General features: G+C 47.0%; 1 protein-coding gene across 2 annotated transcripts in view; it reads right to left on the bottom strand.

The window, feature by feature from the left end:
* Window positions 1-3397: 3397 nt before the first annotated feature.
* The window catches only part of LOC120997237 (cytochrome P450 2C14-like), a 106588-nt gene continuing 90667 nt past the window's right edge, over window positions 3398-19318 (bottom strand). Inside the window, exon 10 of one of the 2 annotated variants that reach the window (XM_040427236.1) lies at window positions 3398-3787. In XM_040427236.1, coding sequence (XP_040283170.1) covers window positions 3609-3787 — 179 coding nt within the window. In that variant the 3' untranslated portion in view covers window positions 3398-3608. The remainder of the gene's footprint in view (window positions 3788-19318) is intronic. The other variant, XM_040427237.1, reaches the window with a different exon arrangement.

Raw genomic sequence — 19318 nt, 5'->3', positions numbered from 1 at the left:
GTACAAATTTGGCCAGCCAGGGCCCACTACGGAGGAGGAGGAGGAGGATGGGGATGAAGCATGTTCACAGCGGGGTGGCATACAACGCAGCTCGGACCCATCACTGGTGCGTGGCTGGGGGGATACGGAGGACGCAGACGATACGCAGAGGACCAGCTTGTCCTTACCTCTGGGCAGCCTGGCACACATGAGCGACTACATGCTGCAGTGCCTGCGCAACGACGGCAGAGTTGCCCACATTTTAACATGTGCTGACCACTGGTGGCCACCCTGCTGCAATCCCCGTTACAAAGACAATGTGCCGTCCTTAATTCCCTCACTGGAGCGTGATCGGAAGATGCGCGACTACAGGCGCACGCTGGTAGACCGCTCCTGAGAGCATTCCCGACTGATGCCGGGGGGACAAGTGGAAGCACAAGGCGAAGGCAGGGGAGGAGGAAGAGGTCTCGAATGCAGCTGTGTCAGCGCCAGCACCTCAGAAGGCAGGGTTAGCATGGCGACATGTGGAAAAGCTTTGTCACCTTCGCCGCAACAACCGGCCCCAACTGCTGATATGGAGCGTGTTAGCAGGAGGCAGCATTTGAACAACATGGTGGAACAGTACCTGTGCACACGACTACACTTACTGACTGATGGTTCTGCCCCATTCAACTTCTGGGTCTCCAAATTGTCCCACATGGCCAGAGCTTGCCCCTGTATTTCTGGAGGGTGCTGGCCTGCCCTGCAGCCAGTGTACTCTCTGAACGTGTATTTAGCACGGCAGGAGGCGTCATTACAGACAGACGCAGCCGTCTGTCCACAGCCAATGTGGACAAGCTCACGTTCATTAAAATGAACCAGGCTTGGACCCACAAGACTTGTCTGTACCTTGTGCAGAATAGACATTTATACCACCATCAAACATACATTCTTGTACTCAAGTCAAATGCAATGATTCTTTTTTATATATTTTTTTATTTGTCCCAATATTTTGGGGCTACCTACCCCAATAAAAAAAAATAAAAAAAACATTGTTGGCTAGCCTCCTCCCTCCATTGCTGGCCTCCACCTACAACACCTCATTCACCGCCTCCTCAACCTCCGAGTCCATATCCACCTCCTTTACTGAGTTGCAGAATAATAATTTGTAATTTTTTGTTATTTTATTCATTTTAAGTTATTTCCCTATCCACATTTGTTTGCAGAGCAGTTGCCATGCTCTTAAGCACATTTTACTGCCTTTTACATCCCTCTAGCCTTTTCAAGGACTATTTTAGAGCCATCTTAATTTAAAAAAGTTCCAATTTTAGTGAATTCTTATTTTCAATTGTCGGGTGACATTTTACAATTTTTGGGCGCATACAAACCCCTGCTGTGCCTTGGTGACAGGGGCATAAATCTCTCAAAATCCTCTGTTCTATTGCTGGGTGACATGACCCCCTTTTGCTGTGAATGAACCCCTGCTGTGCCTGGGTGACAGGGGCCGAAATCTCTCAAAATCCTCTGTTCTATTGCTGGGTGACATGATCCCCCTTTTGCCGTGAATGAACCCCTGCTGTGCCTGGCTGACAGGGGCCTAAATCTCTCAGTGAGATCCCTGTGCGCCGCTCTCCATGTCGGTATACTTAGTTTAGATTTTCTATTCTAGTGAAAGGTCCTCTTTAAGCAGCTCCGCTGACGGCTCCTTATCTCTGACCTTATAAACATTCATTACACCTCAATTCTAATGTTATTGATAAGAATGTAACTTAAGTGTTTATAACCTTTTAAGTAATTTAGAGACAAGGGTTATTAGATGACCAGCACAGAGTGAAAGTAAAAAGTAAGGCTACTTTCACACTCGCGTTTTGGATTTCCGTTTGTGAGATCCATCATGGGCTCTCACAAGCGGATCAGTTTTGCCCTAATGTATTCTGAATGGAAAATGATCTGCTCAGACTGCATTAGTTTTGCCTCCGATCAGTCTACTTTTTGCTCTGAAGACGGACACCAAAACGCTGCCTGCAGCATTTTGCTGCCCGCTTAGACGAAACAGAGCCAAACGGATCCGTCCTGGCACACAATATAAGTCAATGAGGATGGATCCGTTTTCTCTGACACAATCTGAAACAATTGGAAAACGGATCCGTCCCCCATTGACTTTCAATGGAGTTCATGACGGATCCATCTTGGCTATGTTGCAGGTATACAAACTGATCTGCTCAAAATGCGAGTGTGAAGTAGCCTTAGACGCACAGAGCTAGACAAACAGTTAATCCTTTGTGACAGAATGGATCAATATTTTTATTAAAGACCAAATGAAAAAATGATTTTTAGCCCAAAATGAGTAAAATGCAATAATAAAAAAAATGGTGTAGATAGCCTTTAAAGGGGTTGTCTCATCATGGACAATGGGAGCATATCGCTAGGATATTCCCCCATTGTCCTATAGGTACGGGTCCCACCGCTGTGACCCATACCTATATTGAAAACGGGGCCCCGCAAGTAAAGGAGGGCGCACTGCGCCTGCGCATCCGCCCTCCATTTATTTTCTATGGGGCCGGCAAAAATAGCTTAGCGCTGGCTCGGCTATTTCCGTTGGCCGCATAGAAATGAATGGGAGCGGGGGCCGTGCATGCGCGGTATGTTCCCATTCACTTTTATGGGTAGCCGGCTTGGTGGTGGCTGGACCAGAGTCCTCCAGCCACCAACTTGTGGGGCTCAGTTCTCGTTATAGGTGCAGTTCCCAGCGGTGGGAGCCACACCTATAAGACAATGGGGGCATATCCTAGTGATGCAACGCTCCTTATTGGAATAAAATATGTATATATTCTCTCTTTCCAAAAAAAAAGAAAAGAAAGCTAGGCCTCTGGTGCCAACAGTTGGAAGGTAACTCTACTATAAGTCAGTGTTTGAACCATTAAACAGACCTTCAGCCATTACAGTTAGACATGAATCTTAATATGAATACAGATGTTTCCTTCTTAATGTTATGTTCTTGACTCGACATACCCCAAGATGTGTGGAGTGAGATAAGCAGCTTTAAAAATATAATTTTGTGATACTGTCTGGAGATGTCTATGTAATATGTGTAGTCACCCAGTGGTTGTGCTGTGAGTTACAGGCTGTTGAGAGTTTTGGAAGCATGTTGTGATATTGTATTGAATTTATATTGTGAGGTATTGGAGGGAGTTCCTAACAAAAATGTAGACACATCTGTACGTCCAAAATTCTACATTGTACATTAAATGATAACTTAATATTCCTTTATAATGGTCAGAATTCCATTCTTCTGTTACAGAACTCTGAATACCTATAGAAATTTAGTAAAGTTATAAACAGTTTGTTCTTTGTCTGCAGCCACCACTAGAGGGAGCATACGAGCTTCCTGTGGACAATTTATACATTAAACTCAGGAATACCACACTATGCAGTAAGCTCACAGTAGACATGATTTTATAATTTGACTCTATATCTAGGCAGGAGAGTTAGAGCCTCTATAGAGTGATCCCATCACATAACAATTGGCCTCTTTCCAGCCTGAAAGCACTGATAACACATGTAGACAATGCAGGTTTAGAGCAGAACCTCATCAAAGAATTATGATGACATACAACATATCTCATGTCTGTGTTGGCTGAAAGCGTAGTCTATGTGCGAGATATGGCACAGATCTTATAGGTTTGGGGGGCATTTGTAATCCCCAGTAAAGGTTCAAGGTCCAGTTTGGCTCCAGGCGGTGCATTGAAAGTAAAATTTTGTAACAGTGTTGTGAAGAACAGGAAGAGCTCCATTTTAGCCAAGGTTTCTCCTGCACAGCTACGTTTACCTAGAAGTAAAAACAGAAAGCATAAATAGAAGATTGAAAATTTGAGATTAAAATTAGGTGGAAATAAAATTTTATAAATATTTTCTATAAAACCAGTAGATGGTAATTGGCGATCTGGTACAGATTACGCATTGGGAGCAGGAGCTTCAAGTTATACCATGTCCATGCAGTCACTCAACCTTGTCCAGGATCATACATGGATGGTGACTAGAGATGAGCGAATCAAAGCTGACGAAGTGGAATTAGCAACGAATGCGAATTTCCTCGCGCTTCGTGGTAACAAATCGCAATTTTCATAAAATGGCGGCTACAAGTGTGAGGACTGAGGACATGGGGCATGGGACTCTGGGAAGGCGGGATCACCCAGATTGACATGCCTCCATGCAGCCAATCAGCAGCCTGCTCTGTGATGTCACAGCCATATAAATACGGCAGCCATTTTAGATTCTGCCATTTTCCAGCATTCAGAGTGCAGGCACAGACTTGTGAAGGCGCTAGGGATAGCAATTGGAAAAAGCTATATGTTTTAAAAAAAAAATGAAAAAGGGATTTATACGTGTAGGGAAAGGATAGGGAGGAATCATTTCACAGCATCTTAGTGCAGGGAGAGACGTCAGAAGGTGCTGGGGACATTGATAGGAAAGGATTTACAAGTGCAGGGAATGATTATTTGGGGATCCAAATAGCCATTAGACAGCCCTGTCATTCCAGCTATTTGTTATTGGGCTGCAAGTTGGAAAGCCTTTAGTGGCTTATATCTTAGTATCTTATTCAGTACGACAAGAAAAATAAATATAGGCATTTCACTTCAACAATTATTTATGTTGAAAGCGTATAGGGGCGTATTACAGTACAGCAAGAAAAATATACAGCCAGGTCCATAAATATTGGGACATCAACACAATTCTAACATTTTTGGCTCTATACACCACTACAATGGATTTGAAATGAAACAAACAAGATGTGCCTAACTGCAGACTGCCAGATTTAATTTGAGGGTATTTACATCCAAATCAGGTGAACGGTGTAGGAATTACAACAATTTGCATATGTGCCTCCCACTTGTTAAGGGACCAAAAGTAATGGGACATTTGGCTTCTCAGCTGTTCCATGGCCAGGTGTGTGTTATTCCCTCTTTATCCCAATTACAATGAGCAGATAAAAGGTCCAGAGTTCATTTCAAGTGTGCTATTTGCATTTGGAATCTGTTTCTGTCAACTCTCAAGTTGAGATCCAAAGAGCTGTCACTATCAGTGAAGCAAGCCATCATTAGGCTGAAAAAACACAACAAACCCATCAGAGAGATAGCAAAAACATTAGGCGTGGCCAAAACAACTGTTTGGAACATTCTTAAAAAGACACACCGGTGAGCTCAGTGCAGATGGACAATGACCCAAAGCATACTGCAAAAGCAACCAAAGAGTTTTTTTGAGGGAAAGAAGTGGAATGTTCTGCAATGGCCAAGTCAATCACCTGACCTGAATCCGATTGAGCATGCATTTCACTTGCTGAAGACAAAACTGAAGGGAAAATGCCCCAAGAACAAGCAGGAACTGAAGACAGTTGCAGTAGAGGCCTGGCAGAGCACCACCAGGGATGAAACCCAGCGTCTGGTGATGTCTATGCGTTCCAGACTTCAGGCTGTAACTAAATGCAAAGGATTTGCAACCAAATATTAAAAAGTGAAAGTTTGATTTATGATTATTCTGTCCCATTACTTTTGGTCCCTTAACAAGTGGGAGGCACATATGCAAACTGTTGTAATTCCTACACCGTTCACCTGATTTGGATGTAAATACCCTCAAATTAAAGCTGACAGTCTGCAGTTAAAGCACATCTTGTTCGTTTCATTTCAAATCCATTGTGGTGGTGTATAAAGCCAAACATTTTAGAATTGTGTCAATGTCCCAATATTTATGGACCTGACTGTATACGCACTGCACTGTTGCAGTTATTTCTGGTCAAAGCATATAGGGGTGTATTTCAGTAAAATAAGAAAAATATATACGCACTGCACTGTTGCAGTTATTTCTGGTGAAAACGTATAGGGGTGTATTTCAATAAAATAAGAAAAATATACTGTATTTTTCGCTCCATAAGACGCACTTCCTCCCCCCCCCCCCAAAAAAGTGTGGGGAAAATGCCCCTGCGTCTTATGGGGTGAATGCTGGCAATTTACATCGCAGTCTGCAATGCTGCAGCATCGCAGACTGTGATGTAATAGTGAGGAGGGAGGAGGGACTGTAGTAGGCGGGGAGAGCGGCGGGGCCGTGCAGGCACTGTACTCTGGCCCCGCAGCTCAGTATGTACTGTATTATACGTAGTGTTAATCATCAGATCTAAACTGAATAATGATGCGCTCCCCCTACTCCCCATGTGTACCGTACTTACCGGTACACATGTCACGCTCCTGTAGTAAGCACTAGCAGCTAGCAGGCAGGCCGGGCGGCCGTAACTCACTGAGGTCACGTGCCTGCTCCGCCTACTTTATGAATGAAGTAGGCGGAGCAGGCACGTGACCTCAGTGAGTTACGACCGCCCGGCCTGCTAGCTGCTAGTGCTTACTACAGGAGCGTGACATGTGTACCGGTAAGTACGGTACACATGGGGAGTAGGGGGAGCGCATCATTATTCAGTTTAGATCTGATGATTAACACTACGTATAATACAGTACATACTGAGCTGCGGGGCCAGAGTACAGTGCCTGCATGGCCCCGCCGCTCTCCCCGCCTACTACAGTCCCCCCCTAGGAATCTGTGAATGGGATAATGATTGGGGGGGGGGGGGGGGTCTGTGGATGGCATTATGCACTGAGAACATATTTTTTTTTTTTTACTGTAATATGCACCTATACACTTTCACCAGAAATAACTGCAACAGTGCGTATATATTTTTCTTATTTTACTGAAATACGCCCCTATACGCTTTCACAAGAAATAACTGCAACAGGGCAGTGCGTATATTTATTAAATTTTTTTTATGAAATACGCCCCTATACGCTGAGGTAATCCGAAGACTGTTTCTATCGCCGTGCTCCATTATTTTTGGTAAAATCTTTATTGAAGTATTTTGGTGGAAAAATAAATTTTATTCAGCGTTCAGCGCAGCACTCATATGCGTTAAAATCTTTTGTGAATTATTTCGGAGGGAAAAAAAATTGCATTCTGCTTTAAGCGCTGCACTTATATGTGGTAAAATCTTTTGTGACTTATTTTGATGGAAAAAAAACATTTTATTCAGCGTTAAGAGAGGCCGGACTAGGACAAAAGGTAAGGGGAGGCCGACATGAAAGGTTTTGGTAGGAAGGGCCAGGGCAGGAGTTAGTTAATAGTGGTGGGGAGGAGGTGTTTAGGGAGATAGAGGGGGTGGGATTTAGGTTTTAAAAGGAGGTGGCCGGGGGAGAGCCGGCGCCATTTTGGGGAGGAAAAGAACTTACCGGTCACGATGTCCCACTCTGTGGAGGAGATGCTGCAGCAGCTGAGAGCGGCAGCGGACGCCATTGGACCGGACTGGCTACAGGAGCAGGTAGCCAGCCTGTTACAGGGGGGGGGTGCAATCCGGCCGCGGCGGGGGGGTCAGCGTGCAGACTCGCTCCAGGTCCTCCTGACGCGGGAGGAATCCAACGGTTCGGCTGGGCCCAGTGAGGGGCGGGGTGTCCAGTGCCCCGTCCTTTGCAGCATGCGGTGTGGTGGCAGGAGCAGGTACTGCAGGCTCCCCCCTCTCGGTTGGGGGAGGGCTGCTCGGCGTGGGAGAGGCAGCAGCAGCAGCAGAGGACACGAGGCTGTGCACCAGGAGAGGGGGAGGGTGCACAGGCCTCAGCAGAGTGACGGACAGCCTCTAGCTGGTCCTGCCCACGGGGAAGAGGAGGACGAATCGGGATCGACGTGCAGCGCGTTCCAGCGTGGAGGATGCTGGGATGCCTGGTCCAAGCGGGAGGATGATGTCTGGAGTGGTCATTCCGATGACATCTGGAACGCAGCGTCAGGATTCCGGAATTGCAGCTGCGGGGTTCACAGCACCCCGGCAGCCTGGTGAAGCGGCATTGGGGGCGTTTCTTGCGCTGGCTCAAGGTGCTGGGCTGAGTGGTTTTGGCGGGGGGCAGAAGAAAATGATTGGGGGGTTAGGGAGGTTACTGTGTGGTTTAGCTGGGGGTCGTGTGTCGGGTGCAGCACCCCTGCAAGCATGGGGGATTGGGCCTGGAGGTAGTAGGTGGACGGGTAGTTCGGGCGTCGCGGCGGGGGGTTTGGTGTCGGTGCAGACGCAGGCAGGCGGCGATGACGACAGGCCCCGGTTGGATGACGCGGCGAAGGGGAGGTGTACGTGTGTTTTGAGGGCCCCCTGGGAGCGCATTTGAAGCAGGAGGTTAGGGATAGGATATGGCAGGGAGAATATGTAGATATATTTTCGCTTCTTCCTTTGGAGCGTTTTAATCTCAATTTAGGTAAACGGGACGGGACAAAGAGGGAGGAGGAGGAAAAACTGCGGTATAGGCTGATACCACGCACGTTTGCAAACTGGCTACAGGCGTTCACCATATTAGCAAGTGTGATTGGGGAAAAAGCTCCGGACAGTTGTTTGGCGCTTTTTTGTTATCTGGACGCTATAGGGGAGGCTTATAGGATCTATGGGGGTTCTGGTGGTTGAGGTATGACAAGCAGTTTCGTCAGAGGAAGGCGGTCCGCCGTAGCATGAAGTTGGATCATAAAGACATAGGGTTGTGGATGAAAGTGACGGCGCCAGTGTGGTCGGGGCAGCCCTTTCGGGGAGAGTACAGGGGGACAGGTCAATCAGGGTTTGCAACTGCAGCGGCTAAGGGCTTGTGCTTTCTCTTTAATGAATGGAGTTGCAAGTTTGGGCCAAAATGTAAATTCAAGCACGAGTGTTCGTCCTGCGGGGGAGGTCACCGGGCTAGCCGTTGTTTCAGGGGAGCAAAGCAGAGGGGGGGCGAGGCTGGTGCGAAAGGGTCAGACGCCAGTGCGGGTGGGCCTGATGGCGCGGTACCTAGATAGATACCCAGACAGGGGAGCGGCGGAATTTTTGAGGAAGGGCTTCACAGACGGGTTTAGTATTCCGTCTCGCCCGGGGGAGCAGGTGTTGATGGTTAGGAAGAATCTGCGTTCGGCTTTGGAGCATATGGAGGTGGTATCAGAGAAACTGGCTAAGGAGGTGGCATTGGGTAGAATGGATGGGCCTTTGGCAGAGTTACCGTTGGTGACGTTGCGGGTTTCCCCCTTGGGGGTGGTGCCCAAGAAAGAGCCCTGGTGGTGCCCAAGAAAGTTTTGGCTCATTCATCACTTATCCTTTCCAAAGGGGGCGTCGGTCAATGAAGGTATTGATCCTGAGCTCTGTTCGGTGGTCTATACCTCCTTTGATGCGGCTGTAGGTTGGGTATGTAAATTGGGGCCGGGGGCCTTATTGGCAAAAACGGATATTGAGGCGGCATTCCGGTTGTTGCCCGTTAACCCAGATAGTTTGCACTTGTTAGGTTGTTTCTGGGATGGCTGGTATTTTGTGGATAGGTGTCTGCCAATGGGGTGCTCTGTGTCCTGTGCATATTTTGAAACATTTAGTTCTTTCCTGGAATGGGTAGTGAAGGATGTGTCGGGGTGTGTGTCGCTTATCCATTATCTTGACGATTTCTTATGATTAGGTCCGGCAGATTCACAGGTTTGTTCGTTATTGTTGTCCACGTTACAGTCGGTTTTTGAGTCGTTTGGGGTGCCGTTGGTGGCAGGGAAGACTGTGGGGCCTACGACGGAGTTGAGTTTTCTGGGCATAGTTATTGACACGGTTAGAATGAAGTGTCGGTTGCCGGAGGATAAGGTGCAGGATTTGAGGATGGTGGTGGAGAATGCAGTGAGGGCTCCCAAAATCCGCTTGCGGGACTTGCAATCATTGTTGGGAAAGTAAAATTTCGCCTATCGGATTATTCCGATGGGGCATATTTTTTGTAGGAGGTTGGCGTCCACCACAGGGGGGGTGGTTGCCCCGCATGATTTTATTCGTTTGGGTCGCGAGTTGAAGGGTGATTTAGCGGTTTGGGAGAGGTTTTTGAGGGATTTTAATAAAAGGGCATTGGTGTTGGGGGATGCAGTGGATAGTTTCGATTTTGATTTGTATTCGGAGTGTTCTGTAATGGCCAGTGGTGTGCGGGAAAGTGGCCCGAGTCTAGGGTGTTGAGGGGTTGGGTTAGGAACGTGGCTTTGCTGGAGTTGTTTCCAATAGTGCTGGTGGTGGTGCTCTGGGGGGATAGGTTCAGCAATAGGAAGGTTCGTTTTCACTGCGATAACCTGGGGGTGGTGCAGGCGATCAACGGTTTGACAGCGTCTCCTCCCCCAGTGGTTGTTATTGCAGCATTTAGTGTTACGTTGTTTAGCGCTTAACGCTTGGATTGTGGCTATACATGTGCCGGGTGTTGATAATGGGGTAGCTGACTCTCTTTCTCGTTTACAGTGGGAGCGTTTTTGGCAGTGTGTCCCAGTGTTCGTACTGCAGGAGGTTTGTGTGGTGGTGATGTGGACTTGTATGGTTATAGGGTTGTGGTGCGGATCCGCGTTTCTAAGACGGATAGAGAGGGCAGAGGTTTTAGCGTGACACTGTTTGAAGTGCCGGGGTGTTTGTTGTGTCCGGTACGCTGCTTATGAGAATACAGGGCGGGGGTGAGTTTTGAGGAAGTGGGACCCCTGCTACGGCACGAGGACGGGTTGTTTCTGTCATGATTTCAGTTTGTGGCGGTGTTTAACCCCTTAAGGACTCAGCCCTATTTCACCTTAAGGACTTGGCCATTTTTTGCAAATCTGACCAGTGTCACTTTAAGTGCTGATAACTTTAAAACGCTTTGACTTATCCAGGCCATTCTGAGATACTTTTTTTGGCACATATTGTACTTCATGACACTGGTAAAATGAAGTCCAAAAAATTTATTTTTATTTATAAAAAAATACTAAATTTACCAAATATTTGTAAAAAATTTCAAATTTCCAAGTTTCAATTTCTCTACTTCTATAATACATAGTAATACCTCCAAAAATAGTTATTACTTTACATTCCTCATATGTCTACTTCATGTTTGGATCATTTTGGGAATGATATTTTATTTTTTGGGGATGTTACAAGGCTTAGAAGTTTAGAAGCAAATCTTGAAATTTTTCTGAAATTTTCAAAAACCCAATTTTTAGGGACCAGTTCAGGTCTCAAGTCACCTTGCGAGGCTTACATAATAGAAACCACCCAAAAATGACCCCATTCTATAAACTACACCCCTCAACGTATTCAAAACTGATTTTACAAACTTTGTTAACCCTTTAGGTGTTCCACAAGAATTAATGGAAAATAGAGATACAATTTCAAAATTTCACTTTTTGGCAGATTTTCCATTTTAATAATTTTTTTCCAGTTACAAAGCAAGGGTTAACAGCCAAACAAAACTCAATATTTATGGCCCTGATTCTGTAGTTTACATAAACACCCCATATGTGGTCGTAAACCGCTGTACCAGCACACGGCAGGGCGCAGAAGGAAAGGAATGCCATACGGTTTTTGGAAGGCAGGTTTTGCTGGACAGTTTTTTTTGACACCATGTCCCATTTGAAGCCCCCTGATGCACCCCTAGAGTAGAAACTCAAAAAAAAGTGACCCAATTTTTGAAACTACGGGATAGGGTGGAAGTTTTGTTGGTACTAGTTTAGGGTACATATGATTTTTGGTTGCTCTATATTTCACTTTTTGTGATTCAAGGTAACAAGAAATAGCTGTTTTGGCAGCGTTTTTATTTTTTGTTATTTACAACATTTATCTGACAGGTTAGATCATGTGGTATTTTTATAGACCAGGTTGTCACGGACGTGGCGATACCTAATATGTATACTTATTTTTTATTTATGTAAGTTTTACACAATGATTTCATTTTTGAAGCAAAAAAAATCATGTTTTAGTGTTTCCATAGTCTGAGAGCCATCATTTTTTCAGTTTTTGGGCGATTACCTTGGGTAGGGTATTATTTTTGCGGGATGAGATGACGGTTTTATTGGCACTATTTTGGGGTGCGTGTGACTTTTTGATAGCTTGCTATTACACTTTTTGTGATGTAAGGTGACAAAAAATGGTTTATTTAGCACACTTTTTATTTTACATTTTTTACGGTGTTCATCTGAGGGGTTAGGTCATGTGATATTTTTATAGAGCCGGTCGATACTGACGCGCCCCACTCTGTTACCGGGTCAATTTGTGGTTTCCTGATGCAGCTGCTGCTGCCATATCCAAACTATGTGACCTTGCCACTCTGTGGCCTCCTCATGCTGCTGCCATCTCCACACTATGTCACCTTGCCAATCTGTGGTCTCCTGATGATGCTGCTGCTGCCACCTCCACACTATGACACCTTGCCAATCTATAGCCTCCTGATGCTGCCGCCACCTCCAAACTATGTCACCTTGCCACTCTGTGGCCTCCTCATGCTGCTGCCATCTCCACACTATGTCACCTTGCCACTCTGTGGTCTCCTCATGCTGTTGCCATCTCCACACTATGTCACCTTGCCACTCTGTGGTATCCTCCACATGCTGCTGCCATCTTTACACTATGTCACCTTGCCAATCTGTGGTATCCTGCTGCTGCTGACATATCCACACTATGTCACCTTGCCACTCTGTGGCCTCCTGATGCTGCTTCCCCTTCCAAACTATGTCACCTTGCCACTCTGTGGCCTCCTCATGCTACTGCCATCTCCCCACTATGTCACCTTGCCACTCTGTGGTCTCCTCATGCTGCTGCCATCTCCACACTATGTCACCTTGCCACTCTGTGGCTCCTGATGCTACCGCCACCTCCAAACTATCTCGCCTTGCCACTCTGTGGTCTCATGCTGCTGCCATCTACAGACTCTGTCATTGTGCTACTCTTTCAAAGTGTTTTTTTGGTAAAAATGATGGGCTACTGAAAAACAAATTTTGCTGTATAGACCGAATGACGTTGTGTGAGGTCGTGTGACGTCTGAAAGTGTAAGGAAAATATATATTATGAAACAACAAATTTACAAAAAGTACATGAAAACAATGACAACCTCCTGATGCTGCCTCCATCTCCAGACTCTGTCATTGTGCCTCTCGGTGGCCTCATCATACTGCTGCCAACTCCAGACTCTGTGATTGTGCCACTCGGTGTCCTCCTCATACTGCTGCCAACTCCAGACTCTGTCATTGTGCTACTCGTGGCCTCCTCATACTGCTGCCAAATCCAGACCCTGTCATTTGTCCATTCTGTGGTCTCCTTATGCTGCTTCCACCTCACCACTATATCATAGGTCCACTCTGTGGACTTCTCATGCTGTTCCCACCCTCCCCAATTCATGACTGGTCCACTATTTTGGCTTTCAGCCTGGCTGACATAATCATCTATTTGACCTTTCTTCTGTCTGTCAGAAGGAATGAAAAATGAGACGCACAACGTATCCTGTCTGTGCAGCAGCTGTAAGGCCTGTATGGTCCCATCAGAATTGGCTTATGATTTGGTAGCCAAAAGCAGGAATGGGTAGAAAACACAGAAGACATGCAAATATTCCATTTACGTGCCATCTCTGTTTTACATCCACTCCTGGGTTTTTTTGGGCATTAGCAATACTGATGGATTATTGAGCAAATGCTGACCGAGTGAAGGCATATGCTCCACAGACAGGATCCGTTTTTTGGAGGTTATTGTTCTGACAGATCAGAGGAAGGGAAAATTAATCAGTGACTCTGTCTGGGGGGCTCTACTTGAATACGTGTTTAATAGAACAGGTATTGTAGACATCTATGTGGAATCACTTGGCGACGGTGTCAAAGGAGTGCGCTTCTTCTTGGCGCTAACATCGACCGTTAAGGCTGAGTTTATACTTGAGTTATTTGGTCAGTTTTGGCCATTGACTGCCCTAATAAGTGAAGTGTGCAGTGATTCTAAGAGCGACGCCTGTCATCTGCATGTCATACGGATTCACAGTATTATTTCACTACCAAAACAGACTCCCTATGTGTGTTACTGCAAGGCATAGTGTTCTACACCTCTATAAAGGCTCTCAGCAACCAGGAAATAGCAGTTTTTTAACGTAATTAGCCGCAAATTTATTCAAATCGAACAAAATTTTTCCCCAAAAATTTGGGAAACCTGTGAATCAAATTTTTTTTTTAATTCGCTCATCTCTAATGGTGACAACAGGCTGTAGGAGTCACCTACCTGAAAACACTTTTGGGTTATCCAATGTGCAAGGAATAACTGAATGAGACTTTAGCAGCACCCATAAAAACCCCTAAACTTTAATCCAAATAGCACACATGTAGTGGCCTCACGGACTAAGCGTGGGCACTACACGAGGGTCAATTGGGGTGTGCGTGACTTCTCTTCACTAGGGACAGAAGTGTTATTTCCAATTGTGTATATTTTATGTAAATTTTAAAGTATTGTTTTTGTATTGTGTAATGTTTCCCTGTTATAGGCATTATCAGGCCTAGTCCCTGTAGTTAGTCATCCCAGATGCTAGAGGGAGCTAGAGTACCCCAAGTATAAGTGTTCAGGCCCCAGACAGGGAAGGGTTGTTGAAAGTCAGGAGTCTGCAAAGACAAGCTGGAAGGCACCAGTCAGGGCCTTCTCCTGACATGCAACTAGACAGTCCAGGCTTCTAGTTGCCACCAGAAGACTAGTAGAGGGATCCTAGTCTACCTCCTGATCCAGAAGATCTAACCCAGGGGAAGAGGTTGCCTCCTGGGAGAAACCCTGTAGTTCCCACCAAGTCAAGCAGAGCCCACAGGTCCAGCTGATACAAGCAAGCTGAAGGGCAGAGAGAATAGAGGTATGGAGCAAGAATGAGCACCTAAGGAGGACTATTTACCAAGGATAAAAGCGTACAATAAGGTATCTGGGCCTTGGGATTAAAGCCAGACAGGAGTCCGAAAGGGACAGTGTACACTAATCTCCGAGGAGTCTGTACAGCCTGATTCTGCGCATGTGGATGTTTACCCTCTGTGTATCTTGCCTAACCACCATATACCTGCCATCATTGTGTAACCTGCTTGTGAAGTGTACTTGACATGTGGAACTGAGTTGCCATCTAACTGTACAAAGTGGAATTTACTACAGTAAAGCAAAGTTTGGTTCACCCTGCCATCTGTGTTCCTTGCTTATTAAGACCTTCCACCGGTGTGCCACCGTTACCGGCACTGGCGTCACGTACCTCAAAGGGACCTTGCCCCAGGCACATAAAACACCTGCAACACCCAGGGCACCTCAACCATCATCAGGCCTGGTCCCTAAATACAGAGTGTGCCCCAGAGGACTTTTGTGCCAGCCTCTCCTTCACTGCTGTATGCCTGCCCAGGGGCTCCATATAATAACTGTGAGTGACCCTCGCTTGCCATCGACCGTGAGCTCACATTCGCATTACCCTGCGGGTCTGGAGTACCGCATAAATTGGCGTCACGAACAGGATACGGAACATATCCGCGCCATTGTGGGATTACAAAACTGTGTGCTGAAAATCATCTTAAAGTGACCAAGCCCTAAATGGTTTTATTCAAAATTACTGGGCCAAAGGACTGTCCTAAGTAGCGGTGTGAAAATAGTGTTTTATGGACTGTTTGCTGCTTGTTTAAGCCACCGCTTGCTGTCAGTGAATAGACAGCATTTCTACTAAAGATGGCCACTGAGCTTGCTTGACATTACTGCTGCGTCATCTTCATCCTGAATTAGCGGTAAAAGTTGGCGCCTTTTTGCTGAGAAGAGCGGGAAAAAGCTCAATATTGGCGCCACCGCCTGTCTGGACATTTGCATGTCTGCCAGAATGGACTCCGCCTTCCCCATACTGGAGTACCTGGGGGGCGGCCTCCCAGTGCAATGGGAGGATCTGTCTGAACTTATTGGCGCCACCCTGTATCGCTCTCCAGAGAAGGATCGAGCATGTTGGAGAGTGAAGACTGCTCTGCTGGGATGTCCGCGTCTGATTTACTGAACATGACTAATATTGGTGTAGAGCCAGAGGAGGCTCCACCGGCCTACTCTCCGGGACCGGAGAGACCCGCCTGCTCGCCACTGGGGAAAGAACCGGAGCACTGCTACGGCTCCTGGAGAGACTTCTTTCAGCCCTCATTCAAGTTGTCAACACTTATGGCAGAGATCCGGGAGGCCGCTATAAAGAGGAATACTAAAACCAAAATATACTATGAAGAACTGACCAAGTCCATTTACGACCGTCATTCTAATACCCAACCCCGCCTGGAAAGGAGAAGGGGGTTGGTGCTGTCCTTTGACAAGACCCGTGGCTACGGGTTCATACAAGACCACATTACTGGCAGAGACTTGTACGTCAACCGGAGGTCTGTCAAGAGAGGTTACCTCCCTGAGCATCTGCACAACCTCCGCGAGGGAGAGGAGGTAGAATTCACCCCTGCCGAGAGCCTGCGAGGCCCATATGCGACTGCCGTGACCCGTCCCAAGAAGGAACCGGAGGACTGGGAGGCAGATGAGGACTACTCTGGCTGCGAGTGCAAACCTGAGCGCTCTCCAGAACCGGCCCATCACGCATTCCAAGAGCGGGGCTCTTTCATTGGTCCTAATGTGTTTTGGCAGCCAACTGTGTTGGAAAAATGGGTGAGTCCCTATCCGTCCCCCGAGCTGCCTCGCCGGGAGAAAACCATCCAGGACATGGAAAATCTAAAAGGACTTTGCGTTACCCTGGAGAATATCCGGAAGGGTAAGAGACCCGATGCGCCACCGGAGCCTGCAGCGGCCACGTCCGATGCATCCTGCACTGTACCTGCGCTGGCGGCGACAGCAGAGGACAGCGATTCTGAGACCGAAAGCATAGGTAACCAGATCGTCCGTCTGGAAGAAAAGTTGCGGGAGCTGCGCAAGATTGCCACCGCCAGGATCCAGACGCCGCCTAGGAAGGACGAGGTAAGGGTGCCTGTCACCACCCGTAGACCACCTTCTACCACCTCCACACCGTCGGTGCTCCCCAGACGGCCCTCTAACTCTATGACTTGCTGCGCAGAGTCAGTCATTCCACAGCCCACCGGACCGCTTGCGGCGGCGGTATCAAGTCCATCACAGCCTACCATAATCATGCCTGGACCGGTGCGGTCCACAACTGTCCTTACCCCTAGGCCTATGGGGCCAATACCTATTAGGGGTCCCTTCATGCTGCAGCTGCCCCCTGATACTGTAATGTGGGCACATCCGCCTGTGGAGGATTACTACAGGCCTTATTTGCCAGAAAGAACCGGGTGATTATGATGAGCCCTTGTGAATTAGCCTGCTAGGCCTTTGATTCGCTTTGCCAAGGGATTATTTCTGAAAATTTAACCCTTTCAGGACAGGAGTCCTTTGTTTCTGGTCCTTTGTTGCTGCTGCCAGTTTACCCACGGCTCAGTGGTAGTGGTCACCCACTGAAATAATAAAGTCAGCAAAGCCAAGTTTGTTTCCAGGACCTCCTGCCTGCTTCTACTATCACACACCAAGTTGTGGCTGTTCCGTTGTTGCACCTTTTACCCTTAACCCCCTTTTCAGGTTGATCAGGGGTATTACAGCACTTGTTTTTAGCTGTCATTTTTATTGTGCAACGGAACTCCAAGGATACGTGCCCAGTGATAGACTGAAAAGTACCTGAGCCTCTGAGATCTTTGTTTTTAAGGAAATGTGCCCAGAGATGGACTCCACTGCCTGCGAGCCTCTGTGATTTATAAGAAAGGAACTTGGGTACGGACTCATATTGTTCTTTGAGCCTCCAAGAACTTTTAATTTGTTTCACCTTGTTTTGTTGTTCTCCTAAGGACAATTGCACATATGGACTATCCTGGTAGTAATGTTACGCTGTGCCAGGTCAGCGCCCCTGTTCCCTCATACGATCCTGAGAGAAGAGAACGACGCCCCTTTTCACCGAACTTGTTCCTAAGCCAGTTGGAACTACCTGATATGTGCATATATTATGTTTCTGCAAATGTAGATGTGTCTCCTGCTTTGCTGTTTAGTCTCTTTTTCAGGTGCAGTATCCAGCTGGGCAGGGCCCCTCCATGTTGCGCCGAGGTCGGGCAACGTTAAAGCGTGGGGGTATGTAGTGGCCTCACGGACTAAGCGTGGGCACTACACGAGGGTCAATTGGGGTGTGCGTGACTTCTCTTCACTAGGGACAGAAGTGTTATTTCCAATTGTGTATATTTTATGTAAATTTTAAAGTATTGTTTTTGTATTGTGTAATGTTTCCCTGTAATAGGCATTATCAGGCCTAGTCCCTGTAGTTAGTCATCCCAGATGCTAGAGGGAGCTAGAGTACCCCGAGTATAAGTGTTCAGGCCCCAGACAGGGAAGGGTTGTTGAAAGTCAGGAGTCTGCAAAGACAAGCTGGAAGGCACCAGTCAGGGCCTTCTCCTGACATGCAACTAGACAGTCCAGGCTTCTAGTTGCCACCAGGAGACTAGTAGAGGGATCCTAGTCTACCTCCTGATCCAGAGAGTCATGGTTAGCTCAGAAGATCTAACCCAGGGGAAGAGGTTGCCTCCTGGGAGAAACCCTGTAGTTCCCACCAAGTCAAGCAGAGCCCACAGGTCCAGCTGATACAAGCAAGCTGAAGGGCAGAGACAATAGAGGTATGGAGCAAGAATGAGCACCTAAGGAGGACTATTTACCAAGGATAAAAGCCTACAATAAGGTATCTGGGCCTTGGGATTAAAGCCAGACAGGAGTCCGAAAGGGACAGTGTACACTAATCTCCGAGGAGTCTGTACAGCCTGATTCTGCGCATGTGGATGTTTACCCTCTGTGTATCTTGCCTAACCACCATATACCTGCCATCATTGTGTAACCTGCTTGTGAAGTGTACTTGACATGTGGAACTGAGTTGCCATCTAACTGTACAAAGTGGAATTTACTACAGTAAAGCAAAGTTTGGTTCACCCTGCCATCTGTGTTCCTTGCTTATTAAGACCTTCCACCGGTGTGCCACCGTTACCGGCACTGGCGTCACGTACCTCAAAGGGACCTTGCCCCAGGCACATAAAACACCTGCAACACCCAGGGCACCTCAACCATCATCAGGCCTGGTCCCTAAATACAGAGTGTGCCCCAGAGGACTTTTGTGCCAGCCTCTCCTTCACTGCTGTATGCCTGCCCAGGGGCTCCATATAATAACTGTGAGTGACCCTCGCTTGCCATCGACCGTGACCTCACATTCGCATTACCCTGCGGGTCTGGCGTACCGCGCACACATACAAAAAAAAGTCACAACGAGGACGGAGGCAAGTCTGGAAAATGAATACAGACTACATGAGCTAAGAGACATGAACATTTTTTATTATACTATTTTTAATTCTTAAAGTTGAGAGTTTTTATGGTTTTTAACTGGGTACTGGACTTCTTTTATATTATAAGTAGAAAAAGTTCCCGGCGCTGCCTAAGTATGAAATGTTGGTCTGTTTGTATGTTTATTGGATTTGTTCCAAAGGTGCCCAGGAGGCAAATCATGACCTCTTATTACAGGGAAATCGCTAGAAGCCCTATACAGTATACCTT

Source organism: Bufo bufo, chromosome 4 (assembly GCF_905171765.1).
Source record: "Bufo bufo chromosome 4, aBufBuf1.1, whole genome shotgun sequence".
Taxonomy (NCBI): domain Eukaryota; kingdom Metazoa; phylum Chordata; class Amphibia; order Anura; family Bufonidae; genus Bufo; species Bufo bufo.
This window is presented reverse-complemented; position numbering and strand designations above follow the sequence as displayed.